General features: G+C 36.0%; 1 protein-coding gene across 3 annotated transcripts in view; it reads right to left on the bottom strand.

Moving 5' to 3' along the window:
* Positions 1-15,644, bottom strand: part of GLMN (glomulin, FKBP associated protein) — a 34,703-nt gene that overhangs the window by 1,550 nt on the left and 17,509 nt on the right. For 2 of the 3 annotated variants that reach the window (XM_047084260.1, XM_047084261.1), the window contains exons 8-16: positions 14,666-14,853; positions 12,293-12,346; positions 10,865-10,895; positions 10,689-10,778; positions 9,741-9,782; positions 8,966-9,039; positions 7,677-7,761; positions 7,087-7,196; positions 6,085-6,148 (exon numbers count right to left, since the gene is read on the bottom strand). In XM_047084260.1, the coding sequence (XP_046940216.1) occupies positions 6,085-6,148; positions 7,087-7,196; positions 7,677-7,761; positions 8,966-9,039; positions 9,741-9,782; positions 10,689-10,778; positions 10,865-10,895; positions 12,293-12,346; positions 14,666-14,853 (738 nt within the window). The remainder of the gene's footprint in view (positions 1-6,084; positions 6,149-7,086; positions 7,197-7,676; positions 7,762-8,965; positions 9,040-9,740; positions 9,783-10,688; positions 10,779-10,864; positions 10,896-12,292; positions 12,347-14,665; positions 14,854-15,644) is intronic. The other variant, XM_047084262.1, reaches the window with a different exon arrangement.

Raw genomic sequence — 15,644 nt, 5'->3', positions numbered from 1 at the left:
AAAAAGCTGTTAATGAACTTTCTAGTGATCCATGTAGATAGAAATTTTACCTGCCTAGGACAGCTTAGGGTTATTCTGTCATCCATATTAGAAGTTTTTATGCCAAGAGCATTTCCTCTTATATTACTCAAAGGAGGGGAGTCACAAAGTCTTAATTTTATTAGAAAGGAAGAAAGGGAAATGAGAGGGGAGGGGTGTGTCATGGGAAAGAGAAAGGAGACAGGAGAGAACAAGAGGAGGTAGAAGAAGAGAGAGAAAATTCATTAATTTTATTAAAAGTTTCCAGGGGCTCTTTACAAAGGAAAATAGGTGAAAAAGGGAAACTTAGGAACCCAATTATCCTTAACTAAAAGTGGATCACTTGAAAGCCTATTTTGTATTCAAGTTTTGATTATTCAGTTCCAAATAGTATCTTTTATCATGTATACAAATATGTCATAAAATAGATTTTATTCATAGTTATATAGAAGTTCTTAAATGTCAATGTGCTAGTTAAAAATGTAGCTTTCTGTGCTTTACTCGGAGACTTTGAGTAGATTTAGGGCTGAACCCAGGAATTTGCATTTATGCACATAAAAGAATACCCAGATGATTGTGATTAGGACCATATGTTAAGATATAATGATCCGGGGCGCCTGGGTGCCTCAGTCGGTTAAGCGTCTGACTTCGGCTCATGTCATGATCTCGTGGTTCTTTAGTTTGAGCCTTGCATTGGGCTCTGTGTGGACAGCTCAGAGCCTGGAGCCTGCTTCAGATTCTGTCTCCCTCTCTTTGCCCCTCCCCCGCTCATGCTCTGTCTCTCTCACTGTCTCTCTCTAAATCAATAAATAAACACACCAAAAAAAATTTTTAAAAAAGATACAATGATCCAAGGGGCACCTTCATAGCTCAGTCGCTTAGGCATCTTACTTGGGCTCAGGTCACAAATCTCTCAGGTTTGTGAGTTAGAGCCCCGCATTGAGCTCCGTGCTGACAGCTCAGAGCCTGGAGCCTGGTTTGGAATCTGTGACTCCCTTCTTGTCTCTGCCTCTCCCCCGTTCACGTTCTCTGTGTCTCTCTCAAAAAATAAATAAATGTTAAAAAAAAAAAAAATACAATGATCCCATCCAGGGGCACCTGGGTGACTTGGTTGGCTGACCATCTGACTCTTGATTCCAGCTCAGGTCATGATCCCAGGGTGATGGGATTGAGCCCTGCATCAAGCTCTGCACTGAGCATGGAGCTTGCTTATGATTCTCTTTCCCTCTCTCTCTCCCCCACCCGGGTTCATGTCCTCTCTCTCTAAAAAAATAAAATAGCCCTATCCAATGCCAATGAGGAAGAAAATTTTTAATTGAAAATGTTTTTTAATCCTAATTTTGAATCGTCATATGTGGCTACTACCTACTATATTGGACAGTGAAAATCTAGGAGGTCTTTATTAAGACTTTAGTTGTTTTTAATAGCAATTTATTTTAACATACAACACGTTATCATAAAACTTGTAATAAGGCAATAAAAACATGTGGCAAAATTAGGCTACAGCAAATCTGTTGGGAATTCTGTCCAGCTAATTCTACAAATCTTTCATATGATGAACTGTAATTTTAGAAGCATGTAGGAGTGAAGAAGTTGTGGAAATAAGAATATTCCCTCTCTTAAAATTAAGGTTACTAGGTCTTTAAAAAAAATACCACAAGGAAAATCATTTTAAGATTTCTTTTATCTTCAATGTCTAGAAAAAGTAACTTAAGAATTTTAAATAGTTACAATAAGGATAAAGATGTGATGTTCTCACAAATGCTTGCTTTTTTTCTAAAATTTTTTTTTAACATATATTCATTTTTGAGAGGTACAGACAGCATGAGCAGGGGAGGGGAAGAGAGAGGGAGACACAGAATCTGAAGCAGGCTCCAGGCTCTGAGCTGTCAGTACAGAGCCCAGCGTGGGGCTCAAACTCACAAACCATGAGGTGATGACCTGAGCTGAAGTCGGACACTTAACAGACTGAACCACCCAGGCACCCAACAGATGCTTGTTTTTAATTTTTACCCAAGTAGACTCACTTAATGTAGTTAAATTCTTTCAGTTGTAAAGCTTACCTATATATTTCAAAATCCACTGGAGTCTATCTCACAAAAGGAAGACTAGGCAGTTCTGACACATAATGAAATTTATTGCCAGAACAGACAGGGACCTGTCAGAAACCATGACACTGACGAAATAAAGGAAGGAAACAAATAACACCCAGTTTTCCCCTTTCTCCTTATTTGAATATGATTCTTATTTATGAAGTATTATTTATTCTTATTTACAAAGCATACGACACTTATTTATGAAGTAGTATTGTAGAACTTCTACTGTTTCTAATATTAATACTGTAATAATAAGGAATGTGTGTCACCTGAAGTCCTCTTGCTCAGCAAATAATACACAAGGGATATGTTTCAATAAATGAAAACCCAAAATATGGATTACACAGGATTATATGTATGTGTATATATGCCAGATACAGTTATTTTCCTAAATGAAAAGCATATATGCCTATATTATACAATTCAATTTTTAAAAATTCCCAATTCTTGTAGCCTTTACAATCTTACATTGTTTCCTTTGACCTTGTTTTCATTGTACATATTATAAGCACAAATTATTTAGGACAAAGAATGGACAAGCAGGCAGATGGAAAAGGGTATGAGTAGATAGGACAGACAGTGAGGGATAAAATTATTATGGACTGTGTATTAGAATAAATTATTGTAATTTAAAACAACTAACATTTAACATATCATTAATAAAAACTAGGTTGGGGGTGCCTGGGTGGCTCAGTCAGGTAAGCATGTGACTCTTGATTTTGGCTCAGGTCATGATCTCATGGACGTGAGATTGAGCCCCACATCAGACTCTGTGCTGACAGTGTGGGAGCTGCTTGGGATTCTCTCTCCCTCTCTCTCTGACCCTTCCCCACTTCCGCTTGTGCATTCTCTCTCTCAAAATCAGTAAGCTGGTTTTGCCAGTTGAGATGGAGGTTCAACTTAAAAACTGAGAACAAACTGAGGGTTGATGGGAGGTGGGAGGGAGGGGAAGGTAGGTGATGGGTATTGAGGAGGGCACCTTTTGGGATGAGCACTGGGTGTTGTATGGAAACCAATTTGACAATAAATTTCATATATTGAAAAAAAATAAATACACTTAAAAAAAAAAAGAGATGGAGGTTCAAGAAAAGTTTTGTTGAATCTGAAGTATGGGAGAAGGTGCCTATAACTTAGAAGAGATAAACAGAAATGAAATAGGGTGAAATGGGGAATGACATATGAAAAGAATAAGTCTGACAGCAATCCAGAAGAGCAGGAAAAGAAATGGATGATTATTCAATTATGAATCACTTTGTTTTGTATTTGAATGATCCTCTTAATATCCCTGTATACCTTCCTGACTGCTTTTCAGCTTTTCATCTGGCTAGTTACCCTCTCAGCATGCTTAACTGATCAGAAACAGGTACTGGTAGGAGTCTTTTTGAATAAAACTACCCAGAATTCAGCCTCACTAGGGTATCATTTTGATTCTTCCTTAATCAAAATGTATAAAAACTCAGAAGCTGTCATTTTTTGATCAGCCATAGCACACAGATTTACCTGTCATGTATATACATGACCTATTATAACTGCACTTGGGAGAAATACTTCTATGATGAACAAACAGGCTCTTAACCTGCCTCAAAGATAACAGGTTGCCCATCTTGGACTGAGTTTTTTTGCTATCTCTTTGGTATAATAATTCTTATGGTAACTTGCATGGCAATACTTTGGGATATTTGAATCCCAAGAAATTTTTTTAAACCAGTAAATAATAAAGCAATCTTGTAAACTGGTTGTATCCTTTTCTTCACCATTTAATGTTCAAGCCAAATAAAAGGCATTATCTATGGGCATAATAGATATTGCACAATGCTAAACTGCTCTGTTTTCCCTCTCTATGCAGAGGCCCATCTGCTGTCCCTGCAGTACAGTGTTCCATACCTAATAAATCTAACACTCCTAATCAAGAAGATATTATTTCTCCCTGACAGTCAAATTAGGTCATCTCTAGGTGTGGCCTTTCATGATAACTAAAAAAGTAAAAACTTATACCATACCCTAAGGACACCCTCCTGAAGCCTCAGGGCCTCCAATGCTTGTGAATATCACTTGTTAGCTTTTCTGTTTTTACCACAAGCTCCTTTAGGAATCAGGATATACTGTGATTCAAAGGTTCTGGCCATTGCCTGGGGTCATGGCTGTCTCTACCACTTACTAGGTATGGGCCCTTCTGCAAGTTAAAGATCCTTCCTAAGCCTATATTATCTTTGAAAAGCTATAAGAAAAAAAAAAGGCAGATAAGGACACAGCAAACTTCTGATGACAACAGTGTTTTACATTTGATAAAGATTTGGATAAGGGGTGCCTGGGTGGCTCAGTTGGTTGAGTGTCCCTTGATTTCAGCTCAGGTCATGATTCCAGGGTTGTGGGACTGAGCCCCACATCGGGCTCTGCAATGAGTATGAAGCCTGCTTAAGATTCTCTTGCTCTGGGGCGCCTGGGTGGCGCAGTCGGTTAAGCGTCCGACTTCAGCCAGGTCACGATCTCGCGGTCCGTGAGTTCGAGCCCCGCGTCAGGCTCTGGGCTGATGGCTCAGAGCCTGGAGCCTGTTTCCGATTCTGTGTCTCCCTCTCTCTCTGCCCCTCCCCCGTTCATGCTCTGTCTCTCTCTGTCCCAAAAATAAATAAACGTTGAAAAAAAAAAAAAATTAAAAAAAAAAAAAAAAGATTCTCTTGCTCTCCCTCTGCCCCTCTCCTCTGCTCTCGCTTTCTCTCTCAAATTAAAAAAAAAAAAAGAAAAAAAAAAAAGACTTGGATTAATCCTATCCATTTGCTACAACTCAGAGATACTCGCTTAAAATTTGTGCATTTCATTTTATGTAAATGTTATCTCAAAAAAAAACTACAGACGGATATTTAACTCTATTGAAATATATGCTGAAATATGTAGGGGCAAGTATGCTCTCTGCATACAGTTTACTATGAAGTGCATAAAAAATAGACTGATGAATAGATGGTAGAGAGATGGAGACATGATAAAAGTAGAGTAAAATGTTAATGGTAGCATCTTGGTGGTAAGTCAGTGTGATATTGTAAAATTATATTTCACTTTGGTTGTATATTTGGAAAACTTCACTGCAAGATGTAGGGGAAAAATAAGCACCCTGTAGAGAATAAGCACTAGTCAATAATAGCAAATAACTGTTTCTGGCTGAAGAGGGATAAACAGGTCAAAACCCTGCATCCACTAAATTCAGTCAAGAGGGAAGGAAATTGCTACTTACAAACTTCTCATTCCAAATCATGACTGACTTAAATTTTCTTTAAAAAAGCTCTCTGGCATCCTTACATAAAAACCAATTACTTTCATTTCTTTTATTACTTTCTTAAAAAAAAAAACTAAAACCAGATTAACAACACATGTAATTTAGGTAGTTACAATTTAAATAGAGATGACACATTGTGGGAAAACAACTATTAGAATAGGTAGAAAGAGAGGGGAAGATAAAAAGCAAATCTAATTTTACTGTATGACAAATCTTCCTCAAAGTTTTGTCTTCATTGAATACCTCTAATGATGCACTATTTAAAGAAAAAAAAACACTTCCCACACATTATCCAAAAGGTGCTATTAACAGATTTTAGTGCTGAAAATGCTTCAATTAGAGGATATCAAATTATCAGATGATTTTATTTTAGACATCTTAGACTTACAATCGTGAACTAGAGGTGGAGGCAACTGAACAAGACACCCAAATATATGCTGGGCTCCAAAAGTTTAGTTAACTTACGACTTGCAACTTACCTACCTGACAGGGCTAAGCAATGCTTACAGCAAGATGGCAAGGGTTAAAAAAGAGAAATTGAAAGGGAAGCTGGATGTGAAGTAGTAAGAGCTCCTAAGAATTCACTTCATGTTTCAGAATTCTTATTGACATGTCTCCCAGACTTTGTAGCTGGGTAAAATATTAAATATTGGCTTGTGCATTTTGAATATACTCAGTTTAATTTTTAAAAATTTCACTTACTTGATTGTCTTTTTCATTATCTTTGATAACCAAATATCTCAATAAATTTAATGAAGCCATTATCCTGTTAATTAAAAACACATAACTTGTTATTTACAATACAGTATTATATAATCAGCAATTTCAATGAATAAAATAAGTTAAAACCTTGGGTATATTTTTACAATTATATTTGCCATTAGAAACTATGCCCTTTAACACATCTTTTGTATTAGTAATTATCACTCTTGTTCTTCAAGTTCACAAAATACAACTGTGAAAATTATAAGGGAGCATTGTTATCTTTTAATACTTGAGAGTATCATCTCTTGCATCCTGAATTTTAAGATTCCTTTATAAATGCTTACAACCACTTATCATCCACTGTGTAGACTAAAAGTGAAATTACATGTTCTATATATAAAAAAAATGATATCCTTGGGGCACCTGGGTGGCTCAGTCAGTTAAGCGTCCAACTTCGGTTCAGGTCATGATCTCACAGTTTGTGGGTTCGAGCCCCCCGTTGGGTTCTGTGCTGACAGCTCAGAGCCTGGAGCCTGCTTTGGATTCTGTGTCTCCCTCTCTCTGTCCCTTCCCCATTCACGCTCTATCTCTCAAAAATAAATAAGCATTAAAAAAATTGTTTTAATAAAAAAATGATGTCCTAGAAAACAAAACAATATAACCCAAACATGTAAGTCTTTTATGTAAGTTATACTGAAATTCTTAGTTTTCAGTCACCAATGCTTAGAGTTAGTTGCAAATCCTTATGAGCTGTACAATGGAATGCAGGGTACATCATAGGTATAAAATCATACTATTGGTCATGCTTTTGGAAAGAGGAGTTTTTAATTCTGTTTTTACATAGCATCTAATTACTAAAATATGAAAATCTTTATGTAATTTTATGAATTAACCATAACTCATAACAGGAAAATACACCTTATTTGTTTAGGTTTGCTAAGCAGGGGTTTCACATTTTTTTTAATTTACTATGTGAACCTTAGTAATGGTCAACCTTACCTATCTGAATTTTGAAGTAAATCTGTTTCAGCACCCTCTGGGAGAAAGAGTACCAAATCTAGAAGTGAAATCAGCTGTGGTCCTGTAAACCATTTGTTGTCATGTGTTTTCTGAAAAGCAAAAGAAAAATTGGGAAAGATTTTAAGTAATAGTTGGTAAATTCACGTGTTTTTCTAGTACCCTCACACTACAAAAATAAACATTACACATTTAAAATATGTTTCTAAACTTAAATTTTCATTCATTCACACTATTTCTAGACAATGGGAACAAACTGCCAGTTTGAAAACATTGATGCACTCTTTGTTTTCAGTATGAAATTACTGACTATTCATAAACAGATTAGACTTAAGTTTCCATTGATATTTCAGAAGTACAGAGCAAAACAAAATCATATTCTCAGCTCAAAGAATTAATACAATTTAAATGTATAGTTAATAAAATTTCAAAATTCATGTTTTTAAAAAAGAAATACTAGAAATGGTGAAAAAATATACCCTAATACTAGATATACATTAGTGTATTCCACAAATGAATATATATATCTCACAAAGTAAAAAAGATAATCAACACCTGAGCTATGCTCTTACCTTTAGTGACACATCAATTTGATTTTTGATATTTTGAATAATGAAAGCCTCCACACCTGAATGATTACTTGTATTCAATAAGCACCTTGAAAGCAAAATTACAATACATTTGAATTTATCCTGGACTCTATTATACTTAAACAATGCTGAAAATTTTACAAATTCAAATGGACCATGTGTTATTTCTAAAAATACAAAAATCTGTGAAGACAATTAGCAAGGTGATCAACCAATTGCCAAATTACTTGTTGTGGTTATTGCTCTAACTAGCAAATTCTATTTTCACTGGATCTTTCCAACAAGAAATTTCTATTAAATCAAATATGAATCTTTTGTGAATATAGTTGCAGTGATTTGACATGGCAAAAATGGGCACTAATAGCCTAAAATCTCCCAAAATTATTCCCTGTGAAGGTAGACTAGTCGTGTTAGACTAACTTAATTGCAAAAAAAGGAAACACAGTATGACTAGCTTAAGAAAGGGGGATTTCTTGGTAGGGACATAGGTAAATCAGAACAGGAAAACTCGTATTAAGACATAAGCATCAAATTATAATTTCATAAACCTGGCCTAAGTCTTATTGATAGAAGTAAAGATGGGATTAAGAATGCTAGTGTTGGCCAATTCCAAAAGAAGACTTACTAGCATTTTGACATTGCCCAAATTGGTGTTTAACTCATTTTTACTACCAGGCATATCAACAGACTAAAGTCTGCAGGCCAAATCCAACCTGTTGCCTGTTTTGTTTTATTGGAATATATTCACCTCCACTACAAAGGCAAAGTTGAATAGTTGCAACAGAGACTGAGTGATGCATAAAGCCTGTATTTGCTATTTGGCCCTTTACAGCTGCTCTTTAACTCAGAGAGTTGCTAGAATCTTTTCCTTTTCAAACAGCACAATTAATAATCTCTACTTTTAACTTAAAAGTGAATAGCCTATCCAAGTTATAACTCCAGAGCAATTAATTTCAACAGTGAATAATAGAGATTACTGATCTGTAAAGTTCCATCAGGAGACTTATCAATCTCTAATCTCTCTCTAGTCTATTTTAATTTTAGACTACTTCAATTAGTTGAGCTGAAATACTATTATTCATATGAGTCCATAATATTTAACTAACCCTTCTCTACCCATAGGGATAAGAGAATTTATTATAATATGGTTTCCAAGTACAGTCGATTATATGTAAAACATTCTGAAATACTGTAGCCTGGAATAATTAAATGGTATTAATTTGGTTTTTAATCAACTACAACCATTCTTGACAACCATTCTTGATACATACCTAAATAACGTATATTTGCCTTGTGAATCCAACTTGTTAATATACAGCTGAAGCATAGCTAAACTCTTTTTCCTCTAGAATCAAACAAATAATATTGTTACATAAACTGAATGAAGATTACAGTTGACTTTTCAACACAAGGAATTTGAAATGTGCAGGTCCACTTATAGTGGATTTTTTCTGGCATATAGTTCTGTAAATGTACTTTCCTTATGATTTTTTTTCCTATGAATTTTTAAATAACATTTTCTTTTCTCTAGCTTAGTTTATTGCACACATATAGTATATAATGTAACATACAAACCATATGTTAATCAACTGTTTATGTTATCAGTAAGGCTTCTGGTCACTAGGAGGCATTATGGAGTCAAAAGTTATACCTGGCTTTTTGACTAATGCAGGGGGATGGCACCACTAATCCCTGCATAGTTCAAGAGTCAGCTGTAAATTATTCAAGAAAATTTCTCATTGTAAAGGGGCACCTGGGTGGCTCAGTCAGCTGAGCATACAACTCTTGATTTCAGCTCAGGTCATGATCCCCAGGGTTGTGGGACTGAACCCCACATTGAGCTCTGTGCTGAGCTTGGATCCTGTTTAAGATTCTCATTCATTCATATTCCCTCTCTCTCTTCCCCCCTCCCTCCCTCCCTCCCCCTCTGCCCCTCTCCCTGCTCCAGCACACAGCCCAGCTCGCTCTCTCTCTCAAAAAAAAAAAAAAAAAAAAAAAAATCTTCACTCTAACTCATTATTATTTACTTCCAAAACATTTACATACCAATGTCTCAATGGGGCAAAGCGTCATTACTTTGACTAGGCCCTGGAAATAAAAACAAAACAAACAAAAACCACCATTCAGATGATAATAGATTGTATTGACAATAAACAACTATATTATCAATGGATACTAAAATTTCAGAGAAGGGAAGGTAGGAGATTTAAAAATTAAGTAAATTTTTCTCTGAGCCTTTCGTTCCACTGTTACATCTGAGGAAGCAAAGTACAATCTGTTTTGTAAGTAATGTTGAATGGGGATGTTACAAAGCATAAATTTAGAAGTGTAATTTACAATTATGTCTAGGGTGGCAAAAAATGAAACCAGACATGGAAAATATAATCCATTCATTAAAAACAATCATTGTTAATATACTAATATCCATGTTTTCCTATTTAAATAGTAGAAAAACAGGTTTCTTCGTTAACATCTAAAGACCCACCTGGCTATGATAACTAACAGATAGTACTAAGCAAAATAAATCATAGGAGAGAAAAAATGTCTTTCTAGTAATGAGTCAATGCATGCCTTGATGGAGTCCTTAGGACTTGAGTTATGAGAAAAGTAAAGGAGCTTCATTTTTAAGGTCCCTACAGAAACAAAGTGTTTAAGAAGAAAATTACGTCTTTCCACCAGATGCTACACTATCAACTATGGTAGCCACTGGTCACATATAGCTATTTAGGTTTAAATTAATTTAAATTAAATAAAATTTAAAATTCGGTTCCTTAACTCTAGCTACATTTCAAGTGTTCAATGTGGCTACTGGCTTTAATACTGTATCATACATAGCTAGAACACTTCCACCATCAGAGCAAGTTTTATTGGACACATGGCACTAGAGTTTTCAAAGGATATGGAGAAGGAAGTAGGAGGAGTCTGAAAAGACCTTTACTTAATTTTAGAATAGGAAAGGGGCTATTTCAGGATCAGAATACACATTTAACTGACCTGAGGTACAGTAAGAAAGCTCTTGATTTCTAAGTACTGGTGAAGTAAACTGTTGTCCTCTATTCTCAATAAACCATTCTCCAACAGATCCTATGGAGATACATATATAGCAAAGTCAACAGCTGTATTTGTGCAATGACTGTGTGTAAATTACAATGGGTGCAAACAAATCTTACCACTCCTTTGGAGAAAACAGACTCTTCTGTTCTGGAAGAGAATATTAAAATTTATCAACATGACTTTCTAAACTGTTTTAAATGATTCTTCATTTTAGGAAAAATAAAGCAAAAATTGAAATTAAAAGACTTTCAAAATATTTATCATTAAGGAAAAATTCTATTGAAGAACTTAGTCAAAATTCTTAATCCACGTATGATCGGTCTTTTGACTTGGCTATTGACATCCAAATCCAACCCAAATCTACCCACTCAGGGCTTACTTCCTAGTATAACAAATCAACGGATCTTCAACAGTAAGTGCTAAGAAACCAATTATACATAATATGATATTATGTATTCCAGTTGATCAATCTGTAAAATCTTTTCAATTCTTTTTATATAAAAATAATAATTAAATGCTTTCCATTTGTGATCATATTTTTTTCAAGGTATATAATCTTTGTTAATTAAGTATTTAAGCTCTGTGGCAAAAAATATTATTTAAGGCCCAGGTTTTTATTCTAACCATGCAAGGAGTTAAAAGTGTTGTTTTTGTTCAATGACTAAATAGTCTGGAAATCTTAAGAATACAGAACGTAAGATTTAAATCAATACATATTCTCATTGTATGAATAAAATAGAGACTAAAAACAATGTAAAACCATTAAGACATACATAATACAGTAAATTTACAGAGTTAAAAACTGCTTGTGCCAGGAGACCCTTGGAAATTCCTGCCTTGTAGGCCGAGGCTTTGGACATTTGCCATGTTACAAATCTTCCTTCACCTGGGAAGAGATGGGATTGATAAACTGTCACTAATGTTCCTATAGGATACTACTGAAAGGTCCTGACTGATCGCAAGAGATAATTTAAACATGTTACAAGGAAAGAACACAAAGCATATGGAGTTTTGCAAAATGCTTAAATATGTCTGAAAAAATTACACATATTTTTATTCTGTAATTTTTTTCAAAGAGAAAGACCTACATTCTTAATGCCTCAAGTAGAAGTTGTTGAATACAATCACTGTTAATAATCTGAGATATAAAAAGGTGGGGTCAAGACACCTCCTTCCTTTTAATGCAGTTCACATTGTGTCTATGAAGCAAAAACATGGATGAATTTCTTTTATTAACCACCTCGCTTAGATGGAGAAGGCTGCAGTGGGACAGAGGTGTTTTAACTTACCAACTTTTGAAATAAGGGGAGAAACATCAGAAGCAGATGACTGGAAACTCCCTTAGAAGCTAATATTTTAATATTTAAAAGAGATTTCTGTTGTAAAACCTCTTTGACTCATTTTTGTTTCATATTTACATCACTGTTTTATAAAATAACCAATTAATTAATTAGGGTCTGGCAAAGAGAAGGTAGTCTCCCCCACTTTTAACAAGAGCTACTTTAACACTATTTAATTCTGAGATGCCATCTAAATGATCTTACCTTTGCAAAAAGACTTCAATGTGCCCCATATTAAATTGCAATAGGTACGATGGGCTAAAACAGACAACATATATATGTATGTATATATCACCCACACGTATTTTTAGAAATTTTGTATACATCAATACTGTTAAAGGTTAAATTGTGCCCCCCTCAAAAAAGAAATGTTAGAATCCTAACCTCCAGAACTTCAGCATATGACTTTATTTGGAGACAGGGCCTTCTTTTTTCTTTTTAATTGGGATGGGCAAGGGGGACAACAGGAACCCCCCCCCCCACCTGTGAGGTCATTCCTGTGAGCCCGAATCCAGTACAATAGGTGTTCTTATAATAAAGGGAAATGTGGACAGAGACATACACAGAGAGAATGCTATATGAACATAAAGCCAGATTGGAGTGACACATCTACAAACCAAGGAACATCAAGGATTGCCAGCAAACCACCGTCACCAAGTGGAGAGGCATGGAACAGATTCTTCCTCACAGCCCTCTGAAGGGACCAATACTGCCCATACCTTGACTTGGATTTCCATCCTACAGAACTATGACAAAATACATTTCTGTTATTTTAAAGCTATCCAGTTTGTGGTGTTTTATTATGACAGCCTTCACAAACTAATATAGATACCTAAGTCATTTTGATGGTAGTGTGATTAAGAGTATAGGCTCTAGGGATGCCTGGGTGGCTCAGTCGGTTAGGCATCTGACTCTTGATTTTGGCTCAAGTCAGTCATGATTGCATAGTGGTGAGATCAAGCTCCACATCAGCTCTGTGATGGGGATGGAGCCTGCTTAAGATTCTCTCTCCCTCTCCCTCTGCCCCTCTCCTGGGGCTTTCTTTCTCTCTCTCTCTCTCAAGTAAGTATAGGCTCTGGGGGAAGACAAAACTGTTTGAATCCACCTATTCCACTAATTAGTTGTATGATATTAAGTGGTATCTTAACTTGTCCAAGCCTGTTATTTTCATTTGTAAAATGAGAATACTCTATTTCATAGTATTATAAAGATTAGATAATGCATATAAAGCTATTGGCATGTTTAATACATGATGAACATGCAAGTGGTAGCCATTATTGCAGTATTTACACAGAAATATATCCCCAGGTACATTCATAAGTAAATATATAAATGTACACAAAGAAATACAACTATCATCTGCAAGACAAATACATAACCATTATTATGGATATTAAAGTCCAAGAGGTGTTATGTTATAAAATTATGTATCTTAAAAATAATTTTGATAAACTTTATGGGAAAAGAAGGGCAAGGTCAAGATAATTACAACAGGAAGATGCAACTGAAATTGGGTGATTAGCGAAGGCTTTCCTCATAAAGCGACATTTAAGGTTAAAGATGTTTGTTCTAAGCATATACAAAGGCCCTATAGCAGAAAGGTTTGTGACACATTTGAATAAAAAAACAAAAAAAGGTCTATGTTATTGGAGCATAGTAAACAAGAGAAAAAGTGGTAGAAGGTGAATCAGGGCAATCAAGCAAAGATCAGATAATGTATAAGCTTGTCTTATGTAAAGACTTTTAGACTTTAGAACAATAAAAAGCCAGTGAAGGGTTTACATTAAGGGACTACTCTTAAAGCTTCACTTTCTGTGTTGAAAATGAGTTGGATTAAAAGGGATTGAGGTTGGATATATAAATAACCACTCAGGACTACAAGAGTAATCCAGTTAAAAGATGATGGCATTTTAGATACCCACCCCTCCACCATGGGTAAATGAGCAGTTCCCTCTCTTATAGTACAGGGTGATCCCCAAAGCTTCAAAACCAAGCCCAGTTTCACACTCTTAAAAAAATTTTTATTTAAGTAATCTGTACACCCAACATGGAGCTCTTGAACTCACAACCCCAAGATCAAGAGTCAGATGCTCTTCCAATTGAGCCAGCCAGGCGCTCCCAGTTTCACACTTTGACTCTTGTCCCCACCATTATGTCTATTTCAATTCTCACCCCCCGCCACCACCTTTCACTATTGGAGTACTATTGGCTTAAACAGATTATAGACTATATGATAATAGAAATAGTTTTTGTTTAGGGGCACCTTGGTGGCTCAGTTGGCTAAGTGTCTGACTCCTGATTTCAGCTCAGGTCATGCATGATCTTACTGTTCATGGAATCAAGCCCCACATCAGGCTCTGTGCTGACAGTGTGGAGCCCGCTTGGGATTTTCACTCTCCCCCCATCCATCTCTGCGCCTCCGCCACTCACACTTTCTCAAAATTATTATTTAAAAAAATAGCTTTTGTTTATACTTCATTTAAAGTATTAGTATAATAATAAGTATGCTGGAAATTAGATATATGAGTTCGATACTCCTTTTACAATTACACGAATAAATCAAACACTAACTCCTACCTTAAGACCATTGGAAGCTGATCGATACTGATGCCCTGTACAAATACTAGATAGGCCAGAGAAGCCATAGAGTCTGCTAACTGTTTGTCTTCTTCTTCCTCAAATTCAAGATAATCCCATGTCTTCTTTTTCCTTCCATGATTAAAAATCATTTTGGGGAAAGGATGTCCAATTGCTGATAAGAAACCCTGTTGAAATGGATAAAAAAAGTAAGCTACAGCAGACAGACTCTAGTATGCTCTTCTCACCCTCCCGTGCCATATTCACATCCTGTATAATCCTCACCTCTTGAGTGTGAGTGAGACCTGTTGGACTTGCTTCAACCTAACAGAATATGGCAAGATACCACCCCATGATTAGATTTTGTTATGACAAGAAGTGAAAGGATTTTTTGCAGATGTATCTAAGGTTCCAAATCAGTTGATTCGGGGTTATTAGAAAGGTGACTATCTCTGGTGGGCCTGAATTAATCAGGTAGAAGTCTTTAAAAAAGGGTCCAGTCCAGTCTGGGGCACCTGAGTGGCTCAGTTGGTTAAGTGTCTGACTCTTGGTTTCAGCTCAGGTCATGGTCTCCCAGCTTCATGGGTTCGAGCCCCACATCAGGCTCTGCACTGGCAATGAGGAGACTGCTTGGGGATTCTCTCTTTCTCCTCTCTCTCTGTGCCCACCCCCCCAACTTGCACTGTCTCTTGTCTCTCTCAAAATAAATAAACTTTATTAAAAAAAAATAAAAAAATAAAAAAGGGTCCAGTCCCTCCTTGAGAGTCAGAAACTCACCGCTGGAGGCATTAAAGAACTAAGCTTCCATGTCATGAAAGGGTCTATGGAGAGGGCTGTCTGTAGGAACAACCTGTAGGAACTGAAAGTGGTTCCTGACCAAATAGCCAACAGGAAAATGGGGACCTCAATCTATAGCTTCAAGGAGATAAATTTGCCAACAACCTAAGGGAAATGAGTGGGAAGATGAGAAAGTTCTGGA

This window comes from Lynx rufus, unplaced genomic scaffold, assembly GCF_022079265.1.
Source record: "Lynx rufus isolate CCGP_SWC_20201006 ecotype Redwood Valley unplaced genomic scaffold, mLynRuf1.p SCAF_2, whole genome shotgun sequence".
NCBI lineage: Eukaryota > Metazoa > Chordata > Mammalia > Carnivora > Felidae > Lynx > Lynx rufus.
The sequence above is the reverse complement of the archived record's forward strand: the minus strand, read 5'-3'. Positions and strand labels throughout refer to the sequence as shown.